The 11,763-nt window shown below is 41.8% G+C and overlaps 2 protein-coding genes across 3 annotated transcripts; both read left to right on the top strand.

Annotated features, from left to right (window-relative positions):
• Window positions 1-1,352: 1,352 nt before the first annotated feature.
• Window positions 1,353-4,837, top strand: actb1 (actin, beta 1). Its single transcript, XM_041983466.1, has 7 exons — window positions 1,353-1,458; window positions 2,379-2,504; window positions 2,591-2,830; window positions 3,250-3,496; window positions 3,576-3,767; window positions 3,878-4,059; window positions 4,190-4,837. Exons 2-7 carry the CDS (start codon window positions 2,382-2,384, stop codon window positions 4,331-4,333), a joined length of 1,128 nt encoding a protein of 375 aa, XP_041839400.1. The 5' UTR covers window positions 1,353-1,458; window positions 2,379-2,381; the 3' UTR covers window positions 4,334-4,837.
• A 1,294-nt stretch (window positions 4,838-6,131) lies between these two features.
• Window positions 6,132-11,752, top strand: fbxl18 (F-box and leucine-rich repeat protein 18). 2 transcript variants are annotated; one of them, XM_041984103.1, is made up of 7 exons: window positions 6,132-6,292; window positions 7,322-7,519; window positions 7,751-8,100; window positions 8,852-8,987; window positions 9,076-10,154; window positions 10,886-11,104; window positions 11,223-11,752. In XM_041984103.1, exons 1-7 carry the CDS (start codon window positions 6,272-6,274, stop codon window positions 11,377-11,379), a joined length of 2,160 nt encoding a protein of 719 aa, XP_041840037.1. In that variant the 5' UTR covers window positions 6,132-6,271; the 3' UTR covers window positions 11,380-11,752. The 2 variants fall into 2 exon arrangements, with proteins under 2 accessions (XP_041840037.1, XP_041840038.1); XM_041984104.1 differs by having other exon boundaries at window positions 6,780-7,519.
• Window positions 11,753-11,763: the final 11 nt, after the last annotated feature.

The following is an 11,763-nucleotide window of genomic DNA, read 5'->3' as shown; positions in this document are numbered from 1 at the left end:
GGTGTGTGTCCGTGTTTGTCTAAAGCAGGATAATGCCTGTCTGAAAAGCCAATTCCCTGATCAGCTCATTCATCCCCCTCCTTCCCCCCTGCGTACCTTCTCCTTAGCTGCGCTCACTTCCTGCATGTATCTTCCAAAATGAGGCACTGTAAAAGCCTATTTCCTATCCCAACTGGTGAATCAGCTCCTATATATCCTTATTTGGAACACACAGCTAGTGAAAATTACAAGTGTCAGTTTATGAGTTTCCTACCAGTTCCTTGATTGAGTTAAACAGCATCCAATAAGATGAGCTCTGCAACATAGCTTGTATCATAAAACTCAATTTAACATTTAAACAAGTATAAAAGCACAATAAGTTGAATGATGTCTCACATCTGTGCATAATTTATACATGCATTCTGAAATTAGTCATATCAGGCCTTATTGTATTTACTGATGCCGACACACCTGCTTATCATGTAGCAAGCACTATTAATCACTGCATGACAGAAGTGGTGAGAGATAAAGATTTACAGTTAAGTTTTGCTGTAAACATATCTCAACTTGACCACATAACCTCTGTCACTCTGCTCTGCAAATGTCTCTGTGTGTGTGTGTGTGTGTGTGTGTGGGAGGGGGGGGGGGGGGGGGGGGGTGAGGGAGACTGGTATGTCAGGGCAGACTTGTCAGACAGGGTGTTAACTGCACTGTCAGTGACCCTGAGATTGTAACCATACCAAGTCCTGGCTGGCACAGCTAATGAGTATATGAGTGGGAAAGTTTGGTTTTGCAATGAAGGGAATGGTCCTTTCCTCGTCTTCTTCATCTTATTTTGATTATTTATGGAATTGTTTGTCATAGTTTTATGACAACGAGAGTAATCCGTGAAAACAGGGTTATTGGGCCTATTTTTTTATGAGGATCATGCCAAGGTTTAAGACCAGTACTTTATGCTTTAGACATAGTTATGTTAAAATACAAATATTTATATATTCAATATACCCAGTGCAACAGTTCCAGATACCTAAAATGAATATTTTACACTGTGTTATAGTTAAAATTCTCCAGTGTTTTAGAGCAGTAGTTATGTGATTTGTTGCCCACCTTTGCATCCCTCTTATAACATCATCATCCCTGCCATTATTAACGATGAACTGTTACATTTTGTAAAGCTCTGAGCCACCCCAGATAGATAAATTTGTAAGTATATAAACTAGTTTTCATGATACTTGTCCCCTCTGTCATGTCAGCGCACAAAGCTGTTATCTGCATGCGCCACACCCAGTGGATGCAGCAGAGCCAATCAAAGGGCGCCGTGCGGAAAGTTCTCCTTTTATGGAGAGGGGCTGCAGCACGAGCGCCGATAAAATCCTGTAATTTATTGGCTTTCGTTGCAGTCAAGCTCAGACACTAATCCTAAACGGAGTGTTACGTTCAGTCACCGGCATCCTAAACCAATAACCCCTCTTCATACAGGTAAGAGAAAAGGGTTACGTTAAATACAGTTTAAATGTTTTTCTTGATTAAATTTAACGCCAATTTAATTTGGGTTCGATTCCTCTTGCCAAAATATTGAGGTTGTCCGAGCCTTCATTAAAAAGTTGAGGCAACCGTAATAATTCTCATGGTTTTGTCGATGCTGTTAAACTGGATGATCAGAGGACGTGACTTGTTATATTTCTTGGAATTTTTGTATTTGTATTTTGGATGTTGTGAACTAGTCCTGCAGCGTAATGTTATCACTTCTGTCTTAAATCAGACTGCGTTAAAAGGTTGACCTTCTCGCTTACATGTAAGCATCTGCTTTGCCAGCGTCCCTACTCCATGCATATTGCATTTCTCACAAATGGCGATAATGAATAATTCAGTTAAGGCACTTAAACTTGGTTTAAAAGATGTGTAATCTTACGTTTTTAAAGCTGTCTCTGCGATAGTGAAGTTGCATCTAGACCTTTTTTTTTCTCGAGGTCACGAAATGACTGCATACGACTGCCGGCTGGGGCGAAAACATTTCTAGATCAAAAGGGTTTTTTTGTGTGTGCGTGTGTGTGTTCGACGTAAGTGGCTGCTTAATTCATTCATGAAGATTCCGGTGAAGGGAGTGGCCGCCTGTGGGTATCATTTGAGGCTGAACAACACACAGACCGGCTTCCGGGCCGGTCTACCACTGTCTCGAGGCTGCTCTCGCTTTTGCCTTATATGGCCATGGCCGGACCGGACGAGAAACCGCCTTTTGTTTCTAAGCTTTGGGTTTTGTTGGACTGCTGCGCCACTGCGACGTCAAGCGTCGAGTCTCTATAATGACATAGTTCTAACTCATTGACTTCCAGCTGCAAAGTAATGTTACTGAACATTGGTTTTAAACATTTTCCATTTCATCTCTCTATTACTATCAGAAAATGGAAGACGAAATTGCCGCCCTCGTTGTTGACAACGGATCTGGTATGTGCAAAGCTGGCTTTGCAGGAGATGACGCCCCACGTGCTGTCTTTCCGTCCATTGTCGGTCGCCCCAGGCATCAGGTACTTTATTTTTCTCTGTTGCAAAATTTTCCCTACAATTGTTCTAAATCTTAAATGTGTTATACTGACTTGTTCTGTCTTCTTAGGGTGTGATGGTTGGTATGGGCCAGAAAGACAGTTATGTTGGTGATGAAGCACAGAGCAAAAGAGGAATCTTGACTCTGAAGTACCCCATTGAGCATGGAATTGTGACTAACTGGGATGACATGGAGAAGATCTGGCATCACACTTTCTACAATGAGCTGAGAGTTGCCCCTGAAGAGCACCCAGTCCTGCTGACGGAGGCCCCCCTAAACCCAAAGGCTAACAGGGAAAAGATGACACAGGTAATGAGGGCTGACATCCTGACTAGTCTTAAAAGGTTAAAGTGGCTCTGCTCACTTGCAGGGTCCAACTGGAAACTTTCTAGGCATTTCTTAGCTCAATCTGTCATTTCCTCCTGCTCCTTCAACCTCCAGGTTTCTTCTGGCCTGAACTGATCTTTCCGTCTCTGGATACTTCAGGTTTCTGTCTCCCTGAACTGCATCAGGAATGATTAGTTGCAGCATGGGCACTGAAGTTCTTAAAACTAGACAGCATCTAATCAATCTTGGGCTGTGCATGATTGAACAAATAACAGAGCAGGTTGCTGCATTTAACTCTATATTGACTCTAAAAAAAGGCCAGTGTTCGACTGTACTAACATACTAGTTACATGAAAGCTATTTTGACCTAATTCATTGACTTATGTCATCCTTTCTTCCAGATCATGTTTGAGACCTTCAACACACCAGCCATGTATGTGGCCATCCAGGCTGTGCTGTCCCTGTACGCTTCTGGTCGTACCACTGGTATTGTCATGGACTCCGGTGATGGTGTGACCCACACAGTGCCCATCTATGAAGGCTATGCTCTGCCCCATGCCATCCTCAGGTTGGACCTGGCTGGCAGAGACCTCACAGACTACCTCATGAAAATCCTGACTGAGAGGGGTTACAGCTTCACCACCACAGGTGAGCATGCACAGTTTGAATGCATCTAAAATCTCTCCATGCTGGAAGGGGGAAACTAATAATTATCCTCGTCTTGCAGCCGAGCGTGAAATTGTGCGTGACATCAAGGAGAAGCTGTGTTATGTAGCATTGGACTTTGAGCAAGAAATGGGAACCGCTGCCTCCTCCTCTTCACTGGAGAAGAGCTATGAATTGCCAGATGGACAGGTCATCACCATTGGAAATGAGAGATTCCGTTGCCCTGAGGCCCTCTTCCAGCCTTCTTTCCTTGGTGTGTAACATGGGGCGTGGGGGGGACTACTTCAGATTTGTCTTTTTTAAATTTTTCTAAGGTAGCCCTGAGCAAGACAAACTAACACTGAATTATGCATGTGTTCACAGGTATGGAGTCTTGCGGTATCCATGAAACAACCTTTAACAGCATCATGAAGTGTGATGTGGATATCCGTAAAGACCTGTATGCCAACACTGTGCTGTCTGGAGGTACCACCATGTACCCTGGCATTGCTGACCGTATGCAGAAGGAGATCACTGCTCTAGCACCCACCACCATGAAGATCAAGGTGAACTTTCCCTTGAGGAAAAATTATGCTAAATTAAAATGCCTGACTTCTGTCCAGTGTTTTTAATTGCAGTATATAGTGCTTGAACTTGAAGTACTGATTTTTTTCCCTTCTGCTCTGCTTATTGCAGATCATCGCTCCCCCAGAGAGGAAGTACTCTGTATGGATTGGAGGCTCCATCCTTGCTTCCCTGTCCACCTTCCAGCAGATGTGGATCAGCAAGCAGGAGTATGATGAATCTGGCCCCAGCATTGTCCACAGGAAATGCTTCTAAACAGACTCGTCCCTACCCCACAACCCCAAAAACACACTGCTCCCAGCCCAAACAGGCTCTGCATACATACTTGCACCAACACTGTGCTGAGCCTACACCTCTTCCCATTCTGTCATCACTCTGGCTATTGCACCATGCCCCCCACCCCCCGATGGGGAGAAACTCTGCAGGAAGTACAGAGCATCCAGGCGGTGTGAATGTGAGGAACATGATGTCCATTGTATTTTGTGTAGGTCATTCCAAATGTTTGTTCACCACCTTATTTGCCTCTATGAAGGTTTATTCTCTGGTGGGCCCACTGCCCAACAGACCTGTATTGCTTATGTAAATTATGTAATCTGAACTTGTGTGTTTTTGTACTTTCAGCCTTAAACAATACTCAGTCCAGTTTTGTCGTCATGCAAAAGACAAGGCTTCTACCTTGTGTTGAGGTGTAATGAAGGTTTGTGCATGGGGCTTTATGCCTCTGGTGTACACAAAAACCAATAAAGCGCACATGTCTGAGATTTGTGTCTGCTTGGTCTTGTTTAAAGTTGGTGCAGCCATTTTAACACCAGCTTTTTTTTTTTTTTTTTTTTTTTTTTTTTTTTGCTGTTAATGTTCTGGCTTAAGGATTAACTAGAATAAATCAAGCTATGGATATTCAACTTTTTGGCTAAGTTCTATGGGGGGGTAACGGGCAAGGTTCACGCTACACTAATGTACCATGAATGTAGGCCATTTATTGTGCAATGGTAAATTATTTGTGTTGGAGTTAATGAAACAAAACATAAATGCCAAGTATACCCAGCCTAAAATGTGTCATTTCTGTTGGGTGTTGTCCAGGTCTTAAACTTAAATACAGTTTGTTAAACCAAACAGTGACATGGCTCAGTCACTGGATTTTTAAACATTGTTTCTTTGGAAACATTAATGACCACAATGTAAGATTTAAAAAATGTAAGCAAACAAGGTAGTGCCTTTACAAGTTTTAAGGATGTTATTAAATAAGGACTCATGTGGCAAAGTCCACTTGAATTCCAGAAACTTGTTTTCTTCAGTAATTCTTGGCTCTGCAAATACTGCCAATCTTAAACAAGCCAGAAACTCTTCAGTTAAATCTCCTGGTCACTGGCAATAAAATGCTACACTTCAAATGGAGTTTATTTTCCCCCACTGTACAATTTGGAAATTGAAGTAAACATAGATTCATGTGCATAGTTAAATATTTTTTGGCGTAATGACATTGGGAGTTATACACACTCATACATGCATACAGTGGGATTATTGTGTACATTAAACTGGTCATGTAGACACATAATATAATGGCGCCCCCTGCTGACGGAATTTCAACCAACCAGTTTAAACATTAATTTACTGGTTTCTTTGAACATCAGTTCCACGTTAAGATTTAAAAAGAAGGACAAGACTATAAAACGACCTTGTAGATTAATATTCTTTAAGTGGTATATTTTAAACAACCCAAACAAGTAAAAGTGTAGCAAAACATACTTATAACCTCTTGATGTTAGTGGCATGTATGTACAAAAATAAAAACACGGACGGCATATAGATATTCGTGAGGCAAAAAAATAATTGACGGTTTAATACTATCCGAGCTTGATCCTGTAAGGTCCCCCAAACAAGTTTTTCTAACAGTCTTTACATTAAAATTATCCAATTCTGCTCTCCTACTAGGCTGTTATTTATTTATTTATTTCTAACTAATGAACTACACGATATACCCCCCCCCCCCCTCCCCGTCCACCGGAAAGGAGCTATTCCGTCTTCGAAATATTTCCCACTTGTGCAACAGCGCACAAGATCCGGGTAGCTGCTGAACGTCAAACGCCTGTTGTTCAGGGTAAAGCGGATCTATCGGAACATGAAATGAGTAGATAATCATTCAAAATCCTGCTTTCTCACTATTGGGGCTGTGTGGGAGGCATTATATGGGTTATGGACGGACAGATAAAACAGGTAAGTGTACTGAAAAACCTCACAGACACGTTTGTTGCTGCAGTATCTCGGAGCAGAGCATCTGAAACAACGTTCGCTAATTTCATAACTTCAAGGCCAAATCTAGTTCTGGAAACTTTTTCAACTAATTTTCATTAACACATGTATTATGAATAACAGAATACAATTTTTGATGTCTTTTTAATTTTTTTTAAGCTCCCCCAAATTAATGTGATTAGCTAACCTAAATAAACAATTGTGGTATAATTTATGTTGTCTCATGATATAAGTCATTGTATGGGTCAGAAATAAGTGTCCTTAATATTTTTTTCCTCTTTGTTTGAAAATAAAAAAAAAGAAAGAAAGAATTAATTGGTATTAGAAAGTGGACTATTATAAGTCCCTGGGTGTTCATCTAAATAATAAACTGGATTGGACTCAAAACACGAAGGCACTGCTCCATCTTCTGCCCCTCTGCCATTCTGTACGGTGTGGTCTGCTGGATCAGCAGCATCACAGAGAAGGAGAGGAAGAAGCTGGACAAAGTCATCAGGAAGTCCAACTCAGTTCTCGGCTGTTCTCTGGACTTGATGCGGGAGTTATGTGACCAAAGAGTCCTGGCAAAACTGACATCCATGCTGGACCATGAGTCACACCCCTGCAGGATGCGCTGTCTGCTCTGGAGAGCAGCTTCAGTGACACATTGATCCATCTTCACTGTGCAAAGAGGAGATAACACAGGTCTTTCCTCTCTGCTGCTGTCAGGCTTTACAATGAACACATGTAAACTGTGTTTACATATTTATATACATGTTTATGTACATATTTATAAACTGTACATATTCACCCTGTCAGACCATATGCTGTACATATACATATCACCTGTATGCTGCTTACTGCACCTATACTGCTGCAACAAAGCAATTTCCCCACTGAGGGACTAATAAAGATTTTCTTGTTCTTATTCTTATAACCTAAACATTAGCACTCAGAGAGCATATCAGTTGCCAAGAAAAGTGTTTCACATTTTAATGGAAGTTATCCTCTCAGGCTGTATCTGACGAGGACACAATGTCTTCTGCCTCTGTTGGGATGTCGGATTTGTCTGATGAGATCCTGCTGTGTATTCTCCGTCATGTCCCAGTATGTGACCTGCTGGCGAATGTGGCAAATGTGTGCCAAAAGTTGCACACACTATGTCGAGACAAGACCCTGCTCACAAATGTCAGATTGTCTGAAGAATATCAGGTAAGCAATTTGTTACCCTTTTTGGAGTTTTTTTTTTTTTTACAGAGAATCTCTCTGTTCTTAATTTTGTGTATGCGTGTGCCGTTGTTTGAGCATGTCCAAACATTTGTTTGACTTTAGAATGGAGAACTAGTGGTGATTTAACTTTTTAACACACAATATTATAGATAAACATGTTGCATCAAGTCTTGATTAATGAAAATTCCAAATAAATATCTTTATTCCCTCCAGGCTGATGATCAGTTGGTCCGTCACGTACTGAAGCAGCTAGCCAATCATGTACAGTCTCTTAGCCTGAATGGCTGCTACTGGCTGTCTGGTTCCACCTTGGAGCATCTTGCACGCTGCAGAGGGGTGACACATCTCGATGTAACCGGCTGTCGCCTCACCTCCCTTTGCCTATCACGCCTTCTGTCCTCGCTGTCTTCACTCAGATCCCTTGCTTTTGATGTGAGGCCATGCTTCAACTCTGCTCTGCTTAGTTCAGAGGCAGTGGATTCACTGAGCCGCCTGACGGAGCTTAGACAGACGCTCTTCACGCCGAGTTATGGTGTGGTGCCATGCTGTGCCCAACTTCGCAGGTAAGAATCTGTTTACAGGGTTACCTCCTATTTGCTACACAGAGAACAGTTTTTTGTCCTTTTGGATGTAATTACAACAATACCACCTGTGACATTTTTTATTCTTTTTAATGTCAGTTCACATGCTTAAACTACTTGACTTCTCTTTTATTGCTTTTTAAACAACTACACAACAAAAGGCATGACTTGTCAACCGAGAGGCTCCTAAACTTAACTATATTATGGTTTGATAGCAAAGCGTGTAAGTAGAAATTGACAACCTAAGGGCCTCAATGCTGCAGTTAACTGAGCATCAATAAAAAGCTACAGAGAATCTGTTTTTCTTTTTCTGTTTTTTTCTCGTTAAACATTTTTAATAAGAAGACCTAATGGTTAAATGTTCAGTGAAATGAGAAAAGTAGCATCAGTTGCTTGGTGTAAGACATAAAAACTGATATGGAGTGATATATTGAGTATTCAGGATTTCCTCAACTGAGTTTTAATTGGACCTCTGAAGTTAGTAAAGATAGAAACATTGACCCATGGGGCTGTTTATTTGTATTGAGTTTTTTCTCAATATATTTAACTATATAACTAGTAATTGCTATGGGAAACAAATGGTTAAGATCAAGGAACAGGATTGCATTACAAATATTAAAAAGAATTTGGATTATTTAGCAATGATACACATGACACATCTCTGTGTTTGTTCTTGCTAAGGAAAAACTATGTTGCTACAGAGTGTTGTTGTCATTTTCTCTTTGTGCTGTAGGCTAATGTTGCAGTTTGACATCCCTGATGTGACCAGAGAAGGTGTAGGTGTGTGCTGTCAGTTAATGGTTGGCCAGAGCAGTGTGCCACATTATGAACAGCTAGAGGAGTTCACTGCTAGGCTGGCTCCAGGAGAGGTGAGTTTGTCAGTGCTAATATAAACCAAACTTGTTTGCACATGCAGCTTAGACTGTAACTGATGTGTCTGTTTCTTGATGGCCACAGGTAAACCAGACATTGCTCCTTCTCTACCTGGCAGTGTTCAGTGTTCACATTCCAAAGCATCTCAGGATTTTCCTCGTGTCAATTCCTGGTCCGAACCCAGCTCACTGGCCGGCAGCCCCCTCTTTGGCTCAGAGCTTGGGTCAGCGAGGAGACCTGGTAGCCCTGCAACTCCCTCGGTCCTGGCTGGATTCTTTGTCCTTAAAGCTAGCTTTGGAGGGAAACAGCCCCAAGCACCTCAGCTTCAGTCGCTGTCCCGCATTGTGGCCCCAGGTTTTCCAGTCGCTGCTGAACGGAGGAGTCCTAGATGCCACGCAGCTGGTTAGCCTAAACCTTAGTGGGATTAACCATGTTCCCTACTCTGAGTGCAGGAGTGTGGAAGATCAGCTGGTTGCCAGGACAATGAGCCAGTTGGCTGTCACCTGTGCCAACATTAAACACCTGAATCTGATGCACACCCATTATCATCATGAACACTCACCAGGGCTGGATGGAGAGGCACATCTGTGTTCCAGTTTGGGAAAATTTAGGCATCTGCGTGCTCTCACTCTGCCTGTCTGTGCTTTGTCTGATGGTTTGAATACAAACCACAACACAACACACAATATGGCTACTTCTCCATTGTTTCAGGGGTTAAAGAAAGCTCCACGTGTGGGCCTTCTGAATTACAAACCTGATTCAGAGCCTTCTCTGTCAGGGGATAGCACCTCAGGACTGGCTCTGCTTGTAGCTGGCTGTCCTTTTTTAGAGACCTTTGAGCTCATCGGTCCAGGTTTTGCCTCAGCACTGCCTCGGCTAGAGCCTTGTACTCGTGCCAGTGTGGAGCCTCGTGGTATGTGCGCTTGGGCTCGAGGAGTTGGTGATGCGCACTTAGCAACACTGGATGCTTTTGCTCGATTGCGTTGTGTGACTCTGGCTGGACTTCCTGGAGTTCTTAGGGGAACAGGACTGGTACAGCTGGCCAGACAGTGCAGAGACCTGCGAGTGTTATCACTCGCCAATCTGGGGTCGCTGAAAACGATGAACTACACAGCTGCCTTGCTGGACACACTGAAGCAGTGCACACAGCTGCAGGAACTCAGGTTGTAAAATATATTCCTTTAACCTACTACTAAAACAGACAATAATCTTTAAATAGATAGTGTATTAATAAATCACATACATTGTCCCTTTATAGCAGGGCTACTCAATTCGGTCCTACGAGGGCTGCAATCCAGCAGGTTTTCCATGTTTTCCTGCACCAGCACACCTGAGTCAAATTAGGTGGCTCTAACAGCCAATCAGGTTCTACACAATAACTCATTAATTTGACTCAGGTGTGTTGGTACAGGAATACATGGAAAACCTGCTGGATTGCGGCCCTCGTAGGACCAAATTGAGTAGCCCTGCTTTATAGTTTTCCTTTCTTTCCAGCCAAAAATTATTGTTTTTCTTAGCTGAACTGAGTGTTATATAGTGGAGTTTTCAGAATAATTATGTCACATAATACTGCAACAAATCTATCTCCCTATATATATATATATATATATATATATATATATATACAAATAAATGTAAAACTTTCTATGATTACCTTAGTAATTTACATTTTGCTTAGGATTATTTTATGCTTTTACTATGCAAACCACACATTCTGATTTTAATATGCAGATTTTCTTATTCTTTTGTTGACATGGAAAATTTTTGTACTATACCATCGTTATTGATCAAAGGCACCGTTTTTGTATTTTTTTATCCTGTGAACCAGTTCGCATTTTTGTTCATCTCATTGATTCTATTTTTTTTTTTTTTTTTGCATGTTTTTCTTTTGTAGGTTAGAGCAGCCATATCTGAATGCCAATGCATCGTTCTTTGAGGCTCTGTCCTGCTGCTGTCTTCTGCAGCGTGTCTGCCTTATCTCACGCAGCGGCACCTTTGACGCATCAGCCACAGAGACCTTCATGGAGCAGTGCAGCCAAGTCATCATGTGCCATATGTTCATGGGGGGCACTTTGGTAGCTTGTCGGACACTGCAGAAAGCTCTGCTTGAAAGGTCTGTGATTCTGTTATTGTTTTTGGAGCAGCAGGTGCACAGTATAGTAGTAGCTATAGTATAGCTTAGATATTTCTCAGTCTAAATCCAAAAATCTGTTGTGTGTTTTCTTTCTCAGATTTTCAGCTGAGCGCTCTGCTCTCAGCGTGGTCATCTATCCATTACAACACGAGGATCTGCCTTCAGTTATCAGAGGTATTCCTCTGTCACTGCTGGATCGGATAACTTTATTTCAGAGCCACGTGGCACAACCACCTCATTTATCACCGCTGTGATATCAGCAGAACGATTCGGTGTGAATGCTTCTGGAAGTAAAATTTACAAATATAAGAGACTGCCAAATTGTCATTTGCTGTCACATTTCTGATTGTGTGCTACATCAGCAACCATTTCAGGCTGCTCTCCAAACGTACATCAGCTATACACGTTTACATTTGCACTACACAATTATTTTTTTTAGAGGGAAATGTACACACTCAGGCTTTAGAATTTGGTTTATTGTTTCAGGATTTTTCACATTTGGTGCCAGATCTGGTCTGTAAATGAAGGTGTAATAAAGTCCTATAATTTCTTTTAAATATTGCCTATGTATGATTTTTCTGCTCTGTATTGATTTAAAAGTAATACAGGACAAATACTAAAGGTTTCCACTGCTGATA

Source organism: Melanotaenia boesemani, chromosome 4 (assembly GCF_017639745.1).
Source record: "Melanotaenia boesemani isolate fMelBoe1 chromosome 4, fMelBoe1.pri, whole genome shotgun sequence".
Lineage (NCBI taxonomy): Eukaryota > Metazoa > Chordata > Actinopteri > Atheriniformes > Melanotaeniidae > Melanotaenia > Melanotaenia boesemani.
This window is presented reverse-complemented; position numbering and strand designations above follow the sequence as displayed.

Bases quoted from the DNA above. Each gene is read 5' to 3' on its own strand.
- fbxl18 (XM_041984103.1), top strand. From the start codon at position 6,272: ATGGACGGACAGATAAAACAG. The intron at 6,293-7,321 runs GTAAGTGTACTG...TTATCCTCTCAG, and splicing joins TGGACGGACAGATAAAACAG to GCTGTATCTGACGAGGACAC. The intron at 7,520-7,750 runs GTAAGCAATTTG...TATTCCCTCCAG, and splicing joins GATTGTCTGAAGAATATCAG to GCTGATGATCAGTTGGTCCG.
- actb1 (XM_041983466.1), top strand. From the start codon at position 2,382: ATGGAAGACGAAATTGCCGCCCTCGTTGTTGACAACGGATCTGGTATG. The intron at 2,831-3,249 runs GTAATGAGGGCT...CCTTTCTTCCAG, and splicing joins ACAGGGAAAAGATGACACAG to ATCATGTTTGAGACCTTCAA. The intron at 3,497-3,575 runs GTGAGCATGCAC...CTCGTCTTGCAG, and splicing joins TTACAGCTTCACCACCACAG to CCGAGCGTGAAATTGTGCGT.